Source organism: Coregonus clupeaformis, chromosome 16, assembly GCF_020615455.1.
Source record: "Coregonus clupeaformis isolate EN_2021a chromosome 16, ASM2061545v1, whole genome shotgun sequence".
NCBI classification, from domain to species: domain Eukaryota; kingdom Metazoa; phylum Chordata; class Actinopteri; order Salmoniformes; family Salmonidae; genus Coregonus; species Coregonus clupeaformis.
The window spans coordinates 10,286,462-10,310,031 of NC_059207.1; the positions used below are offsets into that span (position 1 = coordinate 10,286,462).

The 23,570-nt window shown below is 43.2% G+C and overlaps 1 protein-coding gene across 5 annotated transcripts in view; it reads right to left on the reverse strand.

The window, feature by feature from the left end:
- Window positions 1-533: 533 nt before the first annotated feature.
- Window positions 534-23,570, reverse strand: part of LOC121584408 (semaphorin-6A) — a 100,305-nt gene continuing 77,268 nt past the window's right edge. For 3 of the 5 annotated variants that reach the window (XM_041900255.2, XM_041900256.2, XM_041900254.2), the window contains 2 exons: window positions 21,066-21,221; window positions 534-4,182 (listed from right to left, as the gene is read on the reverse strand). In XM_041900255.2, the coding sequence (XP_041756189.1) occupies window positions 3,053-4,182; window positions 21,066-21,221 (1,286 nt within the window). In that variant the 3' untranslated portion in view covers window positions 534-3,052. The remainder of the gene's footprint in view (window positions 4,183-21,065; window positions 21,222-23,570) is intronic. The other 2 variants (XM_041900257.2, XM_041900258.2) reach the window with 2 other exon arrangements.

Below are 23,570 nucleotides of genomic sequence, written 5' to 3' on the forward strand. Positions count from 1 at the left end.
CTCTCTCTCTCTCTCTCTCTCGCTCTCGCTCTCTCTCTCTCTCTCTCTCTCTCTCTCTCTCTCACACCGTGTCTGTTTCCCAGAAAGCTTTGTTGTCCCTGAACCAACATGTATCTTCTTAAGTGGTTTAACAAAGACATGTAGTACATACACAAGATACTGTTGGCTGCGAACTTGTGACGTAATTGAGCTTTTCCTGTCTCTTTTTTAACCTACTGCGGAAATGAGCTTAGTCAGTGGTCAATGTAAAACTAGCTATATCATGATTGTGTACTTATTCTTCCCTCTAACACTGCCTGTGTTATTATAGGAGCTGTGAAAATGTGACTCAAAAGTACTACAAAGGTGAACAAACAATACACGATTGTGAGAGGACAAGGACCATTAACATTAGAATCACATCTTTGTAACCTAATCTCCACACATATCATAACGGACGAGGAAGGACTCCGACCTGTAAACGGTTCCAGACTGATGCTTATCAGCTTGTTGTTTATTCATGCTGAAATACCGCCAACAATTCACCAAAAGATCTTGGAACAACAGAAAAGTTGTTTTAAAGTGCTCCATCTTGAAGGCCTACTGTTAGCCTAAATAAGATACAGGATCAAGGAAACACAACCGTCTTCATGACATGAATGTATTTTTTTTATTACATTTTGCATTTATTAAAGATAATTTTCTCGACAACATACATTACGCTGTGAATCAGATGTTAAGGAAGTGGAGTAAGGAAAAAAAACCTTGTGACATCACAATATCTTACAGTTCAAAACGAGTTGAGAGAGTGTCTCTGTTGCATCTATCAGTGTGTGTGTATATATATATATATATATATAGCAAGGGTGAAATACAAAGGAACACATCACAGAGACTCACTGGCCCTAGTAGCCATGGATACCGTGGCCAGATATGCAGTCTGCACTATAGGGGTTCAAATGACCTCCCCTTTCTTAAATCTAATCTCATGATGATGCACTCATTGCAATCGAACCCTACATGCATCTCTGTACATGTCAGTTCAATTAACACATACTATATATGCCTCAGATGTGGGAATGTCCTACGCATTCTTCCTGCATTGGCTGTGGATGATAAATAGTTGGCTTTTCTCCATTGTAAATGGAAATGTGCTCGAGATCAAGAAACTCCCCTATCTACACAATATACCAAGGGAGTGCTCTGTTCATTTGGGGAGACGTGGTCAATAAAAATTTATATCAAGCAAAATAAAAAAAGTGTCAAACATTAGATTGTTCAGTTAAACTCTCATTCACCTTGATAAAGGGAGTTAGTACAAATTAAATTACTTGAATCCTCCTGGAACATGTGTTTTTAAAAAACAGGTTAAATACATCTCCTAATAGTTATGAAACTCTTCTCTATCGCAGGAACCAGCCTGCTTTTCACTGTCTAGTGTACACTAGGAACCTGGTGCCATGTCAGCACAGTATGTTGCTGTGTTTCTCATTCGTTAGTGTTAGATTATTGCTGTGCACCAGCAAGACCCAAAGAGGCCCTCTCAAGAACAAACATGAATCACTCCAATCAAACAGCAAAATAAAAGACAATACCAGGACTTATTGTATGGAGAAAAAAAACACCACACACACACAACATCGTCGACACTGGCAGCACAACAAAAGGGTTGCTTTAAGCGCATCATTGGCACAATCAGAAATTAACCACAAAGAAGAATGTGGGGTCTCCTCCCCCAGTATATTTCTAGGGACCAGAATTACAACAAGTACACCTACATTCTTTATTTGCCTTTATCAAACCAGGGAAAAGACGACATTAGAAAATACTACAAAGAAACATAGTTAACAGCTAAAGAAATTGTCACTACTCAGGGTGTAAGGCACAAATGTACATGTGGAAGAGAAGCAGGCTATCAACAGATGTAATCCAATCAGAGGCCTGCTAGAGAAAACGAGAAGTGTCAGAACCTGCCAAAATGGCCACTCTCCACACACTTCTCTTTTTCATGTGTGGACTTCCACTTTTTTTTCCCCCCTTTGCACTTTACATGCAAAGGTGAGGCTTGTTGGCACGCAGTGAGCCAGTAGCCAACCCGGGAGAGAGAGAGGTTACTGACTGCAAAGCCACAGTGCAGAACGTACGTAGATGGATGCCATGGAGGAGTGATCTAGGGAGTGAGTTCCAAGAGTTCTGTATTTTGTATTTTTCTGACTGCTTTAACATGGGAGGTTCTGCTCCAACGTGTAGGTTCCATCTAGCACAGTTCAATAAATATATCCTCCTCATACAGAGGTCACATATAACTCAAGCTTCAAAACCCAAGGACCTAGTGGACCTTTTGTGTCAAGAAAGTGGTACTGGCTCCAGTTGAATGACTTAAAATAATTCCACACTTGATTAATTCATATTAAAAGATTTTCTCTCTGAGCCTAAAAAGTCAGTCTTTTCAAAAGCACTTATTAAAAATAAATACAACAAGCTATTAGTATTAACAGTCATGTGTTATTCAGTAACCAGTGCAGAAGATTCTCAGACCAAGGCTTTTTTAACCAAGGCAAAACTTGATTGCTGTGTCCAGTAGCCGTAACACTGAGAGGTGTTTCACAGTTTTCCACGTAAACTCAAGCTGTCGTTCCAGTCGGAGCTCACTGTGCCCAAGTGCTTGCTGGGAGAACCCTCCAGTCCTCACTATACAATTGATCCACTTTTCTCCCACTGTCTGCTTTTGGCAGTCGGTTAAGAAAACAAAACATCAGTCAAGTCATGGTGTTCAAATGTCCAACACAACCACCGTCTTGAATGCTACAGCGGTGACATGTTGCTCATCAATGAAATGTTCATGAAAGTCATTTTCTTCTCAGTAGCAAGTGTTCTGTGTTTCTGAGGAACTGGGAGTCAACAGCCTGAGCTACAACAACAACAACAACAACAACAACAACCATTTGTAGAATATTTACATATATATATATAAAAGAAAAATCTTTTAAAAGTGTGTTGCATTTGCTGTACACAGACCAAAGACAAAGGGAGATGCAATTGTGTTCCCTGTTTTGTATTCTGAGCGTGCTGATTATGTGCAGGAGTCATTGGACTTGACTTTCGTCGAGAGGGACACTAAAGAGGGTTTAGGCGGGACGTCGGGCTTGAGGTGTTTGACCCCGGTCCGGGGCAACGAACCGTAAGAGCTCATGCTGGGTTGTCGGGAGAGGGACATCCCCTGGGAAGTCATGTGCATGGAGTCCACCCTCTGTGGGGCGGGGGGCGGCATCTCCACGCGGTTAAAACTGTGGTTTCTGGACATGTGGGAGGAGTTGGACGAGTTGGTGTTGTGCTTTTTGAGGGCAGAGCCTTTCTGGGCACCCATCGGGTAGCCTCGCTTGAACTCGTGGCCGTAGACAGAGGAGTGCACCTCCAGCCGCTTGCCCATCTGCGGCACGGCGGGTGGGATGGTGAGGGAGGCCTCCCTCTGGGGCACTCGAGGCGGCAGACCATCGCTCTCCACCAGGTTAAGGCTGTGGCAGGGGCTCTTCAGGGCCTTGTACTCCAGCGTGGCCCCCTGGTCGTCCAGGCTCAACTGACTGAGGTCGCTGCGGTGGGGCTGCTCCACGTACTCATGCTGGTAGGCCTTCTGGTGCTGGTGCTGGGGCTGGGGCAGGGGCAGCACCACCACACTGGGGATGTGGCCCGGGGATGCCCTCAGGGCCAGGTCAGTGGAGATGACTGGGGAGCCCATGGGCGGCAGGTCCTTGGTGCAGGCGTTGATCAGATTCTGGTTCCTCTCCCACTCGCGGCTTCCCCGGCTGGGCTTGCGCCGAGGCTGCATGGGGGTGGACTCTGGAGTGGGCATGCCGGCCAGTTCCAGGTGGTGCTGGTCGGCTTTGATCAGCATCTTGCCGTTGGTGAGGCGGCCGTTGTGCATGAGCGGGGTGAGGATGGCCTCTGGGTGACCGTCCTTGACCCCGGTCTCAAACAGACCCGTCAGCTTGGTCACGCTGTTCATGGATCCCCTCCTATCGTGGACGTTGTCCTTGTCCTTACGCCTGGTCAGCTCAACATCTCGCCGCCGGTGGTCACACACACAGTAGACGAGGATACCGGAGAAGATGGCGCCCATGGCGAAGGCCAAGATGACAGCGATGGCCAGCAGTGTGACAGGGACCAGCTGGTCACGCCCCTTCTGGTAACTCTCACGAATAACCCCTGCAAAGACAAGGATTAAATTATTTAAAATATATGAGTGATCAATGACTTAGCTGAAAATCAAATGGTTAAATTAATTGACGAATGAAGCACAGATAATAAGGAAGCATTTGTCCTCTCCAATGTGTCCTATTTGCAGCAGTACTGTAGCCTACTGTCAGGAAATGTTGGCAGTTTAAATCCAGCCTTACACTTTGCAAAAATGAGCTTATGGTTCCTACAATGAATTCAAAGATTAAACCTTGGCAGTTGAAATGAAAAATATATATTAGATAAATGAACGTTCAAAAGGAAAGCTTTTTTTCCTTGATGCAAATTGACTCGTTTCATATGGCTACGATACAATCTCATATCAGAGAATATATTAAAATCTCTGATTAGACCTCCAAATCAAAGGAGCTGTGTCATACATTTCTTAGAGGCCACTTTCCAGGACCAACTGTAAAGAAGAGAAAAAAAGGCAGGCGGTTGGTTCTGGGCAACTAAAGTGATGATTCAATTTAAAGTGCAGCAAAAAAATAATGACGAGCATCTTGGCAAAGGAAGGGAGAGAGAGAAGATATTGGATGGAGTGAAACGGCAGTAGGTTGTTTTTAATGAAATGGGCACGGCATTAGGAGTCCTCATCACTATAGACACACAGACAGAAGTGATAACCTCCAGCTCCTTGATAAATGTGTTATCTAATGGCCATCCATGTTCCTAGAGTTACATCTAAAAAAAAAATACAGTACTCACCAAGTGCAGATTTATTACGCATGTGTCACACAAGACCTATGCAGAGGTGGTGATGAGCTACTTTAAGGGGAGGATTAGGCAGTTGGTTTCCATCAGGTGTGCAGTACTACAGTATACTATACATACACATTATGTAATACGTCATTAGGAGTACTAAAGATCTGAATGATGTCATGTCTGCATCCCAAATGACACCCTATTCCCTATTTAGTGTGCTACTGTTAACCAGGGCCCATGGGGCACTCTGTAGATAATAGGGTGCCATTTGGGATGCAGGCCCAGTTTATGTTTCCAGCTTGGCCACGTCACTGTGGTGCTGGATGGAGAATCACGGTTCTCATAACACAGATAAACACGTATCTTCCGTGGAATAAAAAGGCCGGGGCCTGTTGAGTGTCTGTAAAACGAACATCTATAATTCTGCTTCAGTCGTCCTAAAACTAGATTATAAAAGAAACAGCATTTTTCCTAATTCCGGCCAAATGAAGTGCTTATCAGTGGAGTTGTCTTACTGACTGATGCTGTGAGGAGTAACACGTTTTATCTAGTGTGTGGTATTAATTGATGACGTGTGTTATGCAGAGGCCTCTGATGACTAAATGACCTGCCTCGATGTGAAACGTCTGTTTCTCATCTGAAGTTGGTACCATCAGAGAGAGATAGTCTTTGTACGACTTCTTGTTTCACACGCCTCAACTGCCATTTGTAGGCTTTCAGCTTTCCCTTCTATGCCAGCACGGCACACTGTAATTTAGGCCTGTGTTTTCTGTAAATTATTGTCTTGTGACTGAAATTACATCCAGCTATAGGTTTTATTTAAGAAGTGTTGGACAGAAACGTTTGACTTATACATAAATAAAGGGATAACCAAACAGCACTTGAGGTTAGCAGCTCTAAAATCTTTTGTCAAAAAAAATGTGAGCAGTTTTCTGGCAGTACTGGCCCATTCCATTTGAATCCTTCTAAAACATAAATACATCGATCTCTGTCTCGCTTGCTTACTTATGGGAGAGCATGGAAAACTTTGTTTCAAAACCTTCGTGACATTCTTTTTAAGCATATTAATTGTCCACAATGGTGCAGTTCAAATATTGCAGTTGAATTTGAGTTGAGAACAACACAGTCTGAGGGATTGAGCATGTCAGAGCTAAGCATCCATTGTGGAGAAAGGAGAGCTATGGAGCTGGCTGTCTGTCTTCTCCCAGTGTAGGAGGAAGGTTAAGGCCTCTCTGAACCAGCAGTGACTGGGTCTCCCTCAAACATAGCTCCCCTGCCTAGAGCAACTAGTGGGGGTTAAAAAACAACCCAAAAGCCTCCCCAGACCTTTGAAGATTTCTATCTTTCATGTATGAAGTAAATTGTTTCTCAAATTAACTTCAAAGTGGGTGCAATCATAAAGGACACTAGGCCTCAGACAAATCCAAAGACAGCAGGCTTTTAAATCAAGATGGCTTCCCTCATTTGAAGGGCTCATTCATCAAGTAAACTGATGTTCAACTTTTTACTATTTGGATGTTCTTGGTTGACATTGAGAATCCCAGAGTATCAAGGACAGAGTGTTGAGGCTCAACATTTAAAGAAAGCAAATTTAGATTGTTTGTTGCCTCATAACGATGTTATGTTGTGTGAGCTAATAAACAGTGATTTACATCGTCCAGTTCTGACTCTTCTTCTCAGACTGCAGAGTGAAAGGCCACCAGAAGAATACATTTAATAGCCAACAATCTAATTTGAATTTCATTTCTCCAAAAGCCTTGTCACACCGATTTTTAATCCAGATTTCAGATATTCTTCCTATGTGTCAAAACAACCCAGCACTTCCTTGTAAATGAGAAACATTGTCATCTAGAGTGACGGAGATGTGTGAACATTCTCACAGACAGTCTTTAATCTGTGAAGCTAGTGGATCCTAGTTGTTGCTTATACTGCCTGCTTGTTCTGTGCTGACTTTAAAGCTCCTTTTACATCGCAGTGAGGTTTTCTAGGGCTATAACCTCTGACTGGGGCTATAACCTCTGATTGGGGCTATAACCTCTGACTGGGGCTATAACCTCTGACTGGGGCTATAACCTCTGACTGGGGCTATAACCTCTGATTGGGGCTATAACCTCTGACTGGGGCTATAACCTCTGATTGGGGCTATAACCTCTGATTGGGGCTATAACCTCTGACTGGGGCTATAACCTCTGACTGGGGCTATAACCTCTGACTGGGGCTATAACCTCTGATTGGGGCTATAACCTCTGATTGGGGCTATAACCTCTGACTGGGGCTATAACCTCTGATTGGGGCTATAACCTCTGACTGGGGCTATAACCTCTGACTGGGGCTATAACCTCTGATTGGGGCTATAACCTCTGATTGGGGCTATAACCTCTGATTGGGGCTATAACCTCTGATTGGGGCTATAACCTCTGACTGGGGCTATAACCTCTGATTGGGGCTATAACCTCTGATTGGGGCTATAACCTCTGATTGGGGCTATAACCTCTGATTGGGGCTATAACCTCTGATTGGGGCTATAACCTCTGATTGGGGCTATAACCTCTGATTGGGGCTATAACCTCTGACTGGGGCTATAACCTCTGATTGGGGCTATAACCTCTGATTGGGGCTATAACCTCTGACTGGGGCTATAACCTCTGACTGGGGCTATAACCTCTGACTGGGGCTATAACCTCTGACTGGGGCTATAACCTCTGACTGGGGCTATAACCTCTGACTGGGGCTATAACCTCTGACTGGGGCTATAACCTCTGATTGGGGCTATAACCTCTGACTGGGGCTATAACCTCTGACTGGGGCTATAACCTCTGATTGGGGCTATAACCTCTGACTGGGGCTATAACCTCTGATTGGGGCTATAACCTCTGATTGGGGCTATAACCTCTGACTGGGGCTATAACCTCTGATTGGGGCTATAACCTCTGATTGGGGCTATAACCTCTGACTGGGGCTATAACCTCTGATTGGGGCTATAACCTCTGATTGGGGCTATAACCTCTGACTGGGGCTATAACCTCTGATTGGGGCTATAACCTCTGATTGGGGCTATAACCTCTGATTGGGGCTATAACCTCTGACTGGGGCTATAACCTCTGATTGGGGCTATAACATACACAGGCATTGTATTGAATATGATCAAATCTCAATCACACTGAAATGTGTTCACTGATGTGTCACTGCCACTTGCTGAAAGACTAAGGGCTCTATTCAATCCGTAGCGCTGAAGCCTTTCAGATTTTGCGATAGAAATGTAAAGGTAATTTTCAATTCATTACGCAGACATAAGCACAGTTGACACCATCGAGGTGCGGATGTTTACTTTCTACATGAGTTGTTTTTTTCCAGTTTCGTCTTAAGAACAGATTGTAGTGGTAAAATAAAAAGGGATACATTTTTTTGGTGCCATTTAGGCAAAATTGAATTCTAAGCATCACTCTAGTCAGAAGAGGCCCTGCGAACAATACATTCAATTCATTTGCTATGGGCTCGCGCTAGTGTTCCAGCTTAGCCAACGTTCTATTGCCGTTTTTCAGCCTTGGGTGAATTTTGACTCGTTCTATTGTCCAGCCTGCTACCGTGCCTGGGAGAAAACCCATCTCTGTGTTCAAAGACCGTGGTCATCTTTTCAACGTGGAGGAAGAGGTAGACCATCACTTAGAGGTAGACCATCACTTAGAGGTAGACCATCACTAAGAGGTAGACCATCACACAGAGGTAGACCATCACTAAGAGGTAGACCATAACTTAGAGGTAGACCATCACACAGAGGTAGACCATCACTTAGAGGTAGACCATCACTAAGAGGTAGACCATCACTTAGAGGTAGACCATCACTAAGAGGTAGACCATCACTTAGAGGTAGACCATCACTAAGAGGTAGACCATCACTTAGAGGTAGACCATCACTAAGAGGTAGACCATCACTAAGAGGTAGACCATCACACAGAGGTAGACCATCACTTAGAGGTAGACCATCACTTAGAGGTAGACCATCACTAAGAGGTAGACCATAACTTAGAGGTAGACCATCACTAAGAGGTAGACCATCACTTAGAGGTAGACCATCACTTAGAGGTAGACCATCACTAAGAGGTAGACCATCACTAAGAGGTAGACCATCACTTAGAGGTAGACCATCACTAAGAGGTAGACCATCACACAGAGGTAGACCATCACTTAGAGGTAGACCATCACTTAGAGGTAGACCATCCCTTAGAGGTAGACCATCACTTAGAGGTAGACCATCACTTAGAGGTAGACCATCACTTAGAGGTATACCATCACACAGAGGTAGACCATCACACAGAGGTAGACCATCACTTAGAGGTTGACCATCACACAGAGGTAGACCATCACTTAGAGGTAGACCATCACTTAGAGGTAGACCATCACTAAGAGGTAGACCATCACACAGAGGTAGACCATCACTTAGAAGTAGACCATCACTTAGAGGTAGACCATCACTTAGAGAAAAGCGATCTATGTTCAAAGACCGTGGTCGTCTTTTCAACTGAGAAGAAGAGGCAGACTATAATTTAGATACAGCGACAGTGGGTATCATAAGTATTCACCCCCGCTATGCGTTACAAAGTGGGATTGAAATAGATTTAACTGTGATTGTTTGTCATTGATCTAGACAAAATACTCCATAATGTAAAAAAAAAAAAGTATACAATTGTTGACACATTTATAAAAATGTAATAACTATAATATAGTTGTTGAATAATATTCACCCCCCTTTGTTCAGCCTAAATTAGTTCAAGAGTAAAATCTGGCATAACAAATCACATAATAAGTTACATGGACTCACTCTGTGTGAAATAATAGGGGTTGACATGATTTTTTATTGACTACCCCTTCCTCTGTCCACCATACCTCAGTCAAGTATTGAATTTCAAGCACAGATTCAACTACAAAGACCAGGGAGCTTTTTGAAAGCTTCATAAAGAAGGGCAGTGATTGGTAGATGGGTAACAATAACAAATCAAAGTGATCAAAGCATCACTCCAGTCAGAAGAGGCCCTGCGAACAATACATTCAATTCATTTGCTATGGGCTCGCGCTAGTGTTCCAGCTTAGCCAACGTTCTATTGCCGTTTTTCAGCCTTGGGTGAATTTTGACTCGTTCTATTGTCCAGCCTGCTACCGTGCCTGGGAGAAAACCCATCTCTGTGTTCAAAGACCGTGGTCATCTTTTCAACGTGGAGGAAGAGGTAGACCATCACTTAGAGGTAGACCATCACTTAGAGGTAGACCATCACTTAGAGGTAGACCATCACTAAGAGGTAGACCATCACTAAGAGGTAGACCATCACTAAGAGGTAGACCATAACTTAGAGGTAGACCATCACTAAGAGGTAGACCATCACTTAGAGGTAGACCATCACTTAGAGGTAGACCATCACTTAGAGGTAGACCATCACTTAGAGGTAGACCATCACTAAGAGGTAGACCATCACTTAGAGGTAGACCATCACTTAGAGGTTGACCATCACACAGAGGTAGACCATCACTTAGAGGTAGACCATCACTAAGAGGTAGACCATCACTAAGAGGTAGACCATCACACAGAGGTAGACCATCACTTAGAGGTAGACCATCACTAAGAGGTAGACCATCACACAGAGGTAGACCATCACTTAGAGGTAGACCATCACTAAGAGGTAGACCATCACTTAGAGAAAAGCGATCTATGTTCAAAGACCGTGGTCGTCTTTTCAACTGAGAAGAAGAGGCAGACTATAATTTAGATACAGCGACAGTGGGTATCATAAGTATTCACCCCCCCCTTGCGTTACAAAGTGGGATTGAAATAGATTTAACTGTGATTGTTTGTCATTGATCTAGACAAAATACTCCATAATGTAAAAAAAAAAAAGTATACAATTGTTGACACATTTATGAAAATGTCATAACTATAATATAGTTGTTGAATAATATTCACCCCCCTTTGTTTAGCCTAAATTAGTTCAAGAGTAAAATCTGGCATAACAAATCACATAATAAGTTACATGGACTCACTCTGTGTGAAATAATAGGGGTTGACATGATTTTTTATTGACTACCCCTTCCTCTGTCCACCATACCTCAGTCAAGTATTGAATTTCAAGCACAGATTCAACTACAAAGACCAGGGAGCTTTTTGAAAGCTTCATAAAGAAGGGCAGTGATTGGTAGATGGGTAACAATAACAAATCAAAGTGATCAAAGCATCACTCCAGTCAGAAGAGGCCCTGCGAACAATACATTCAATTCATTTGCTATGGGCTCGCGCTAGTGTTCCAGCTTAGCCAACGTTCTATTGCCGTTTTTCAGCCTTGGGTGAATTTTGACTCGTTCTATTGTCCAGCCTGCTACCGTGCCTGGGAGAAAACCCATCTCTGTGTTCAAAGACCGTGGTCATCTTTTCAACGTGGAGGAAGAGGTAGACCATCACTTAGAGGTAGACCATCACTTAGAGGTAGACCATCACTTAGACGTAGACCATCACTAAGAGGTAGACCATCACTAAGAGGTAGACCATCACTAAGAGTTAGAACATCACTTAGAGGTAGACCATCACTAAGAGGTAGACCATCACACAGAGGTAGACCATCACTTAGAGGTAGACCATCACTTAGAGGTATACCATCACACAGAGGTAGACCATCACTTAGAGGTAGACCATCACACAGAGGTAGACCATCACTTAGAGGTAGACCATCACTTAGAGGTAGACCATCACTAAGAGGTAGACCATCACACAGAGGTAGACCATCACTTAGAAGTAGACCATCACTTAGAGGTAGACCATCACACAGAGGTAGACCATCACTTAGAGGTAGACCATCACTTAGAGGTAGACCATCACTTAGAGAAAAGCGATCTATGTTCAAAGACCGTGGTCGTCTTTTCAACTGAGAAGAAGAGGCAGACTATAATTTAGATACAGCGACAGTGGGTATCATAAGTATTCACCCCCCGTTGCGTTACAAAGTGGGATTGAAATAGATTTAACTGTGATTGTTTGTCATTGATCTAGACAAAATACTCCATAATGTAAAAAAAAAAAAGTATACAATTGTTGACACATTTATGAAAATGTCATAACTATAATATAGTTGTTGAATAATATTCACCCCCCTTTGTTTAGCCTAAATTAGTTCAAGAGTAAAATCTGGCATAACAAATCACATAATAAGTTACATGGACTCACTCTGTGTGAAATAATAGGGGTTGACATGATTTTTTATTGACTACCCCTTCCTCTGTCCACCATACCTCAGTCAAGTATTGAATTTCAAGCACAGATTCAACTACAAAGACCAGGGAGCTTTTTGAAAGCTTCATAAAGAAGGGCAGTGATTGGTAGACGGGTAACAATAACAAATCAGACATTGAATATATCTTTAAGCATGGTGAAGTTAATAATTATGCTGTGGGTGATGTATTAAACCACCCAGACACCTCAAATATGCAGTTCTTCTGAACTGAGCTGAAGGACAGGAATGAAACTGCTTAGGGATGTCACCATGAGGCCATTGGTGATTTTAAAACAGCTACAGAGTTCAATGTCTGTGATGGGAGAAAACAATGTCTAGTTGAGTTGTCAACTAATGTGAATTCAACGTGAAATCCACAAAAAATGTCCCCATGTCATTGGATTTAGGTTAAAAGTTGAATTTAAAAAATACGAAATGCCTTTTCGTTGATGCCTTTTTGAAAATCCAATTAGTTTTCCACGTTGTTTCAATGTCATCGCATAGATTTTTGGGGTTGAAATTACGTTGAAACAACGTTGATTCAACTATTTGTTTTCCCATTCATACCATTAGGATCTATTCTGTATCTGCTAGCATTAAATGGATAAATCATTAGAGGCAAGTTAATGCCATTATCTATTAACCCAACTCAGGCATTACCAATGTACAGACCCTTTCCACTTCCATGTACAGTGCAGTGCCTTGCAAAAGTATTCATCCCCCTTGGCATTTTTCCTATTTTGTTGCATTACAACCTGAAATTTAAATAGATTTTTATTTGGATTTCATGTAATGGACATACACAAAATAGTCCAAATTGGTGAAATGAAATTAAAAAAATAACTTATTAAAAAAAATTCTAAAAGATAAATAACGGAAAAGTGGTGCGTGCATATGTATTCACCCCCTTTGCTATGAAACCCCTAAATAAGATCTGCTGCAACCAATTACCTTCAGAAGTCACATTATTAGTTAAATAAAGTCCACCTGTGTGCAATCTAAGTGTCACATGATCTCAATGTATATACACCGGTTCTGAAAGGCCCCAGAGTCTGCAACACCACTAAGCAAGGGGCACCACCAAGCAAGCGGCACCATGAAGACCAAGGAGCTCTCCAAACAGGTCAGGGACAAAGTTGTGGCGAAGTACAGGTCAGGGTTGGGTTATAAAAAAATATCCGAAACTTTGAACATCCCACGGAGCACCATTAAATCCATTATTAAAAAATGGAAAGAATATGGCACCACAACAAACCTGCCAAGAGAGGGCCGCCCACCAAAACTCACGGACCAGGCAAGGAGGGCATTAATCAGAGAGACAACAAAGAGACCAAAGATAACCCTGAAGGAGCTGCAAAGCTCCACAGCGGAGATTGGAGTATCTGTCCATAGGACCACTTTAAGCCGTACACTCCACAGAGCTGGGCTTTACGGAAGAGTGGCCAGAAAAAAGCCATTCCTTAAAGATAAAAATAAGCAAACACGTTTGGTGTTCGCCAAAAGCCATGTGGGAGACTCCCCAAACATATGGAAGAAGGTACTCTGGTCAGATGAGACTAAAATTGAGCTTTTTGGCCATCAAGGAAAACGCTATGTCTGGCGCAAACCCAACACCTCTCATCACTGACCAGGTGAATCCAGGTGAAAGCTATGATCCCTTAATGATGTCACCTGTTAAATCCACTTAAATCAGTGTAGATGAAGGAGAGGAGACAGGTTAAAGAATGATTTTTAAGCATTGAGACAATTGAGACATGGATTGTGTATGTGTGTCATTCAGAGGGTGAATGGGCAAGACAAAATATTTAAGTGCCTTTGAACGGGGTATGGTAGTAGGTGCCAGGCGCACCGGTTTGAGTGTGTGAAAAACTGCAACGCTGCTGGATTTTTCATGCTCAACAGTTTCCCATGTCCACCACCCAAAGGACATCCAGCCAACTTGAGACAACTGTGGGAAGCATTGAAGTCAACATGGGCCAGCATCCCTGTGGAATGCTTAAGACACCTTGTAGAGTCCATGCCCTGACGAATTGAGGCTGTTCTGAGGGCAAAAGGGGGTGCAACTCAATATTAAGAAGGTGTTCTTAAGGTTTTGTACACTCAGTGTATGGTTCTGTTGGACTCTGTTTGAGTCAGAGGTACATAAGAACCTCTTAGGACTCTATTTTTTGTTTTGTTTTACAATTAAAAGTCCCACCTATTTAAGATGGAGAACATTGTTCTCAAGCTAAGCATGTGGATATCTATTCAGATCAAACTGTGGAAATCAAAAATCACTCATTTTAATTGCAGTGCATTTTACGGTAAATGAATTAAATAGAGCGACTTGGGTTTAAAATGTAAGAACACCTCTGAAAAACATAAAGAGGAATGTGTTTTCTGAGGCAGAGGAAGAAGACGACCTAGCGGGTTAACACAATGCAAGCTAATGGGGAGGAAGGAAGCCCGTGGCTTGAAGCTCGATATAAATGGCGGAAGTGCGTAATAGTAAAAGTAACAGGTCTGATAATTTTTTCACACCTCTGGAAACATTATTACTAAACGGTCTAAATAGATTAAAGATACTTCCAATCAATAGGAGATGACATGTCACTGTAGCTCTCGGTTCACCTAAATATTACACGGTATATAATCAGAGGTTTCCTCAGTAATTGTGTTACTCAGACATTACAGTATAGGAAATCAGATCGTTGAGGACCTCATTTCTGTTATTCCCTTTATTCAGACACCTAGCAGACTTTCCAGCCTGATAATGGTGAGTGTTCAAACTGAAATGACATATTGGCACAGTAATTGGCACCGCTCTGAGGTTGTGCTCCTATCATGCCACTGTCATTGGCACACAGGTGCTAGGCAACTGAAGCTGAAAATAACCATCTAGGTGCAACTGGTAAGCTGTCTGGCTATTCCAAGTGTAAAATACCAGCACTGAAGGTAGAGTGTTTGCTATGACAACCAGAAGGTAGTGTTTGCTATGACAACTAGAAGGTAGAGTGTTTGCTATGACAACCAGAAGGTAGTGTTTGCTATGACAACTAGAAGGTAGAGTGTTTGCTATGACAACCAGAAGGTAGAGTGTTTGCTATATGACAACCAGAAGGTAGAGTGTTTGCTATGACAACCAGGGTGCAACTCACCACCATGTGCATTCCTGAAAATGTCAGCTACGGTACCATGTTAACTGAATAATATTGTTAATTGAATAAAAAAGGCCTATGTCTGAAACAATGATTAAATGAAATATACATATAATACGCATGTAAACATGCAATATTGAAAAGCAAAAGTGTCTGGGGAAAAACAGCCACATTTGTTGATTTACGTACATTTCATGAATAGTGAACCATTAGAAGAAACACACTGAGAATGGTGTTCCAGCATAACAAAATATGTTCCCATAATATGTCCTATACACATCTACCCTTCATGGTACAGAACCAGATTATTTATTTTCATAAACACAGATGCCATTCAAACCTGAGCCAGGGAGTTAAAGTGAGAGTTAGTTGTGGACACATACCGTTCAGGGATTAGAACAGTGACTCTATGTGGAACAGACGACCTAGGCCACAGAGCAACGGGAGAGAAAGCCTCCCTTTCCTTCCTTCCCTCCCTCCCTCCCTCCCTCCCTCCGTCTCCCTCCCTCCCTCCGTCTGGATAGCTTTTGTAATGAACCCATAAATTGAAGAGACACACAGAGATGGCCACAGGTGGGGGGGCGGAGGAGGGAGAGAGGGGGAGCACGGGACTCATTCCCTCAGACAGGGCAGGGGACAGATAGATAGGTATAACTCCAGTTGGTAGGGGGTAGGATGCTCCATAAATATGGTTAGTCATTCATTTGCACTACATAAGGTACAACCTTGGAACATTCCATCTGGACAGATGAAAGGTCCTGTGGAAGGGAGACTGTTCACAATGGTAACAGACGGTGGTGTGGGGGAGGGAGGGAGGGAGGGAGGGTCGTGGGGGAGAGGTGGGATATCACACAAATAGATGAGCCCAGACACAACAGTGCTCAAATGTACTGTGAAAGCCAGCCATGGCCACCAAGCAACAGTGGTGATCTCATCTGGTAGATGGGGAGCTACTAAATATCCACTGTGCGGATAATCATTATTTTACAATTGTAATTATTCCAATGTGTTGCCCTAATACATATTTGTACTGTGATATTCATTAACAGATAAGGATCCCAAAATGAGTGAGCTGCAAACAGGAAATTGGAATTTCATGTCATTTTAAATGCTATCAGGGATGATCTGGGAGTTATAAGTCTTCGATATTTAAAGCTTAAAGTGCAACTACATTTATTTCAAAACATCTTCTGGTGATGATGAATTCAGATTTCCCTGTACTGTATGTACAGTCGTGGTCAAAAGTTTTGAGAATGACACAAATATTAATTTTCACAAAGTCTGCTGCCTCAGTTTTTATGATGGCAATTTGCATATACTCCAGGATGTTTTGTAGAGTGATCAGATGAATTGCAATTAATTGCAAAGTCCCTCTTTGCCATGAAAATGAACTTAATCCCCCAAAAACATTTCCACTGCATTTCAGCCCTGCCACAAAAGGACCAGCTGACATCATTACAGTGATTCTCTCGTTAACACAGGTGAGAGTGTTGACGAGGACAAGGCTGGATATCACTCTGTCATGCTGATTGAGTTATAATAACAGACTGGAAGCTTTAAAAGGATGGTGGTGCTTGAAATCATTGTTCTTCCTCTGTTAACCATGGTTACCTGCAAGGAAACACGTGCTGTCATCATTGCTTTGCACAAAAAGGGCTTCACAGGCAAGGATATTGCTGCTAGTAAGATTGCACCTAAATCAACCATTTATCGGATCATCAAGAACTTCAAGGAGAGAGGTTCAATTGTTGTGAAGAAGGCTTCAGGGTGCCCAAGAAAGTCCAGCAAGCACCAGGACCGTCTCCTAAAGTATTTAAAAACACTGAAGCAGCAAACTTTGTGAAGACCAATACTTGTGTCATTCTCAAAACTTTTGACCACGACTGTACAGTAGTCATGTTGATTTGGCTAAGATGGAGGTTTGATGTCTATGGTTCTGCTAAGAGACGGAGGCTGTCAGGACCAATAGCCTTAATGTGTTAGATTGGCACTCAGCTCTCCCGTTGTGTTCTCACAGTACATTCTGCACCTGAAGCTAGGAATGAGTAGAGAAGTGTACCCACAGGGGAAAGAGGGATAAGGTAGAGGTCTTCACGGTTTCAACAGACACTCAATTCCCAGATCCGACCTGGGGCACGAGCGGGTCCTGGTCCTAAATTCTGACTTTTGTCACAGATCTGGGACCGGTCTGATATAATTGCCACGGGTCTCGGGTACGTGCAATAAAAATACATTTTACCGACTGGACCCGATTGGACCTGTGCTCTGTTAAGTTAGTGTTTGTGTAACGAGAACTGTGCGAGCTTGTTATCTGTGTCAGCCCATTGCAACTCAATAAAACGTATAGCTTATATCCAGCTGAAACTGGAGCCTTGGCCTAGGCTACTGTTGATTGTGAAGATGGAGTCCTTTTTCATTGAAGTAAAACTAAAGTTAGAGGAGAAAGAGTGTAGTGAAAAGAAGCCGACAAGGGGAATGTCCTCGGGGACGACAAGGGGAATGTCCTCGGGGACGACAAGGGGAATGTCCTCGGGGACGACAAGGGGAATGTCCTCGGGGACAAGTTTTAATATTGTAGTGGACAAAGATGAGAAGAACATTGGCGCGGCCAAATGGACTGTGTGCAACTCGCTATTGAGGTTTGATGCAATTATCAATTTATTATCAATTGTTTAGTCATTATTATTATTGTAAATTATGATGATGATGATTATTATTATTATAGGCGTATTTAATCATCTAAACCAGTTCTTTAAATAGCCTATGCAAAAAGTGTTTTGTTTCATTTTGTAGAGTCATTTTCGTTGGCTAAATTAAGTTCTAACTGTCTTTAATGTTGTGCTCCATATTTATACTGAACAAAAATATAAACGCAACATGCAACAATTTCAAAGATTTTACTGAGTTACAGTTCATATGAGGAAATCAGGCAATTTAAATAAATTAATTAGGCCCTAATCTATGGATATCACATGACTGGGAATACAGCAGTGGAGGCTGGTGGGGGGAGTTATAGGAGGACGGGCTCATTGTAATGGCTGGAAGGGAATTAATGGAACAGAGTCAAATTTGTGGTTTCCATATGTTTGATACCATTCCATTTAGTCCATTCCCGCCATCCTCCTATAGCTCCTCCCACCAGCCGCCACTGGAATACAGATATGCATCTGTTGGTCACAGATACCTTAAAAGAAATGGGCCTCAGGATCTCATCATGGTATTTCTGTGCATTCAAATTGTCATCGATAAAAATGTAATCGTGTTCGTTGTCCTTAGCTTATGTCTGCCTATACCATAAACCCACCGCCACCATGGGTCACTCTGTTCACAACGTTGACATCAGCAAGCCATACACGTGGTCTGCGATTGTGAGGCCGGTTGGACGTACTGCCAAATTCTCTAAAATGATGTTGGAGGTGGCTTATGGTAGAGAAATGAACATTCAATTCTCTGGCAACAGCTCTGGTGGACATTCCTGCAGTCAGCATGCCAATTGCACGCTCCCTCAAAACTTGAGACATTTGTGGCATTGTGTTCTGTTACAAAACTTCACATTTTAGAGTGGCCTTTTATTGTCCCAGCACAAGGTGCACCTGTGTAATGATCATGCTGTTTAATCAGCTTCTTGATATGCCACACCTGTCAGGTGGATGGATTATCTTGGCAAAGGTTCACTAACAGGGATGTAAACACATTTGTGCACACAATTTGAGAGAAATACGATTTTTGTGCTTATGGAAGACTTCTGTTGTAAGTAGGCCTGTTGTAAAATAAATAGCGGTAGCCTATTGCTGTCATTTGTTGGGTAGGCCCTACGGTTGGCAATCGCCTTTGTTCGTATTTAATTTAATGCCGCAATATAATAACCTGTTCATATTTTCCCTATAAGCAATGACTTGAATTAATTTTGATATTGTCTCCTTTAATATATATTGTTTTAATATTAATATCATACAGTGGACGCCTAGGCCTATAGGTCTATATGCATGCAATGCCCAGATGCATTTATCACTCAAATGTCTGACAGCTGAACAGAGAGGTGGACAAGTAAAAACCAATAAAACAATAGACTATAAAGTTTGGAATATGTTACACATCGAAACACAATGAATAGGTTTCTTGTCATTTGTTATAGGCAGTTTTTAAGGGTACGTAACTGTGGATCATTTGGCCAATATGGCTTGTTTATTGATGGCGCCGGCAGTGCCCAGTTGGAGATTTCTTTCTCTCTCTCTTGGATCTGAACGGGTCTCTCGGATCCGAACCAGCACGGGTGTGTATGTGTCTGTTTTCCACCGCCTGACTGTCCTCGGGTCCATTTGTAACGGGTCTCCGTTTTTTGAAAAAATGATTTATGCAACTTTTTGGACCCCTGAAGACCTCTAGGATAAGGACATAAGGAGATGAGTACTGCTGACAGTGGTGCTCAATTTGCCATGCAGGGACGCTTTAAGCTGCATGGAGGCAAAATGGAGCTTAATACATTCAAAGCAGGAAAATAAATAGTCAAGCAAGAGTTGAAAACCAAGCCATGCAAATACAGTCACTCACAGAACCAAAACAGGCAATATCAGAGCTCACTTTAAACAAAAAAAGCAACTAGAGCTGAAATGTAACTGATAATATTGAGACAAGCTGCAAAATTGTTGTTGAAAAGAAAAACATTGAGAAGCTTAGTTTGAATGTGAGCCCTTGTTGCTGTGAACTGGGTTGCCATGATGGTTGCCATGATGGACGGGGCCAGTCAGGTCCCAGGTAACAGCAACGAGGGTAGCAACACCACGGTGATGCTGTCTAAGCATGCTGTAGTCTCTGCCACCATTGTGTCTGTCTGGTCTGGCTACAGTTGTCTGGTTCCAGCTCCCAGAGGAGAGCGACAGCTAGACTGCATCCCCGTTCTCCGCCCTTCTTCCACATGACACTTCCTATCATAGAATTAACAACGCTACAAACTCCTTCCAGTCAATGTTTTCACCAATCCGATGCTTTTAAAATCCACAACGGGAAGTGCTCACTTCTGGAGAAGGGAAAGGCGGAGAATTGGGACGCATCCCTAGAGCACCACCCAGGAGACCTCACACACTGCCACGCCGCAGAGAGAGATATGATGACCTCACCCTAACACACACACACACACAGAGCTGCACTCCTCGTTGGTGTGTGTGTGAGTGTGTAAGTGTGTGTGTGGGAGTGTGTGCGTGCGTGCGAGCGTGTGGATGTCTACGAGGCCACCGGTAACCTCTAATCATCCTTATTGATTATCAATATCTACTCATGGCAGCCAGTCATCTAATAAGATGACTTAGGTAATGTACGAGGGAGACATTAGATTTGATATAATGGAACTTGTAATGGTTTATCCTGTATTACAGTACAGGGCATTGATCAGTGTAATCACAGCTGTGTTTTCTCTTGTTGTCTTTATGTGTCTGGGGTTAAAGTGACCTTGAGCCAGCTGGGGATGTTAACACGGCAAAAAGGGCCGTCCATATCATGTCCCTCCACAAGATAAAGCTGGGGCTATCTTGTTGTGAAAATAAATACATTGCAATCTTAATATTGTATTTTTTTTAAGCGTAATGGTCTGTATATTACATCTCCTCAGGGACATTAGAGTCTTTGTTTAATAAATCTCTCTACGGGGCAAGGCAATTTGTTCTCTCCTGACACTGTTACAGTTCTGGGCTGGTCAGCTGGAAGCAGACACGGTAAATCTCATCCCTGCCACAGGAGAAATGGACTCTTCTATTCCAAGGCTTACCAGTGGCGTCCTGCTGGGTCTGAGAGGGCACCGCCATATAGGGGTCCCTCTTATCTGAGGGCATGGGGGGGTCCGCCTGTTCCACCATGCCTCCCCGACCCAGGGGTCCTCCTGCTTGGGGGTGGGCCGTGGTGGGGAATGGGAGGGTGGGATGGCCTGCCGGACACAACACAGGTTAACTCTCCTCACACGCTCTCTTACACACACATACACACATGCACACAAACACACTCTCGAGGGGCAGTTGGGCTGTGCGAAGCTACAAAGCAGTGTGTGTGTCCCTTCCTGCTTCCCTGGTGAGGTGATCCTGGGCAGCTCATTACTGGGCCCTGTATCTCCAGAGAGCTGTGAGCTGTGAGAGAGTGAGCGAGAGAGAGAAAGAGAGAGAGAGAGAGAGAGAGAGAGAGAGAGAGAGAGAGAGAGAGAGAGAGAGAGAGAGAGAGAGAGAGAGAGAGAGAGAGAGAGAGAGAGAGAGAGAGAGAGAGAGAGAGAGAGAGAGAGAGAGAGAGAGAGAGAGAGAGAGAGAGAGAGAGAGAGAGAGAGAGAGAGAGAGAGAGAGAGAGAGAGAGAGGAAAAGAGAGAAAGAGAGAAGAGAGAGAGAAAGAGAGGGAAAAGAGAGAGAGAGAAAAGAGAAAGAGAGAAAAAGAGAGAGAGAGAGAGAGAGAGAGAAAGAGAGAGAGAGAAACGAAGGGAAAGAAAGAGAGTGAGTGAAAGAGAGAGAAAAGAGAGAGAAGAGAGAGAGAGAGAGAGAGAGAGAGAGAGAGAGAGAGAGAGAGAGAGAGAGCGAGAGAGAGAGAGAGAGAGAGAGAGCGAGGGTCTGTCTCTAAGGAGAGGAGAACCTCTCCTGTTCTCACTTACATGTCCCGCTGCCGCTGGCTTGGACTAAAAAGCCTCTCACAGAATCACCTCAGGGAGGCTTACCTTTGATATGAAGAGCAACAAAAAGTCCCCATCCCTCCATAACAATCCTGTCTTCTGTTCTCGTCCTCTGCTCTCCTCCACCCACTACGTTTCAATGTCAATCCATCAGCTATATTTAGCAGAGTGCTTTGAAAAAGCCCAACAACATGACCAAATTAATCATGAGGGGTAATTAAGATATTAATGCCCTATAACCTAAATTGCCCTTCTGATTACACTACTCAATGACACTCTGCACTGCTGGCCACAGTTACAGCTGGACTAAAATAAAACTAGTCCATACCATACTCTGTTATTTTTCTATGTTGTATCAATATCCATATTCGTTCTCCTTCATGTGGCTCCAGCCTGTATCTTTTTGTGGCTCCTCTATCAAGACCATATAAATCACATTATCAGCGTCCATCCTCACGTCTCTCCTGTTTAGAGCAATAACTCGAGGCTCCTTTCAGGCGGCGAGCGGCCATACTGTAATCAACAGCTCATATGTTAATCAGGCCAGCTCCCAGTAAACCATTTTAACACGCTTTCCCATTAGGGGGTGATGGTTGCGAAGAAAGGCTGGTGGTGGGGATAGGGGGAGGAAGGGAGGTGGTAGGGGGCTGGGATTGTTGCCGTTGGTCTACCATGCACAACAACCCCCAAGCCTCCGCGTGGCAATCATTAAAATGATTTATTTAACAATGCACCGTGGGCTGAGAGATTAGTGTGACAGGACTATTTTATAATTCATTTTCAGCGGCCAAGGGAAGTGCAATTCAGGCAGACAACAAACATACAGAGGCAAAGCACTGGCTCCTTGGAAAATAACATCCTAAACTTCCAACTTGTGCAGATTCCTTTAAAAAAAAGTTTAACAGAGGGGGAGAGGGCTTGTCTGGGGGGAAAGAAAGGGCATTCGTCTTCAGCACTATATCAACAGTCTGTGTCTGAAACGCTTGGGTTTGACTGCCTCAAATACACAGCCAGACCTACAGGGAGAAACAAACACTCACTACTGCAGAGCTGCATTCAAATACAAAAAGGCTTTGTATTTCACCTGAAATCTGACAGGAAGAAATGGGGGAACACAGTAGTAGATGTCAGGGTGATATCTGGAATGTTATCACCCCCAAAAAATTGCTATTCTTGTCATTCAATATGGGAGTGTGAATGCTTGGTCTTGTACAGCCTGGAGGAAAAATTGTTTAATCAACCAGCACCATGAATAAAGCATAAACACATTCGATAGATGTAAGTGTGGAATTGAATTGTGCTGTCAGTCTGCTGAGCTTCTACAGCAGTGAGCTTGTGTTCAGCCTCTGTCAACAACCTCCATCATTTTCATGCACCTTGATGAGTCTGGTGAACCACAGTGAACCATGGAGGCCTTTTCTATTAACAACAAGATCCATCCAATTAGGGAAGCAAAGGTCAGGACAAATCAATGCTATTGCATCGCAGTCTAGAGGCCCTTCACAGCAGAGCTGAACAGGGCAGGAGGAGGGGTGGAGGGGAGAGAAGGTCTGGACTCTGAACACTACGGAGTAGATTAGGAAAGGTTCTAGTTAGGAAAGGTTCTAGTTAGGAAAGGTTCTAGTTAGG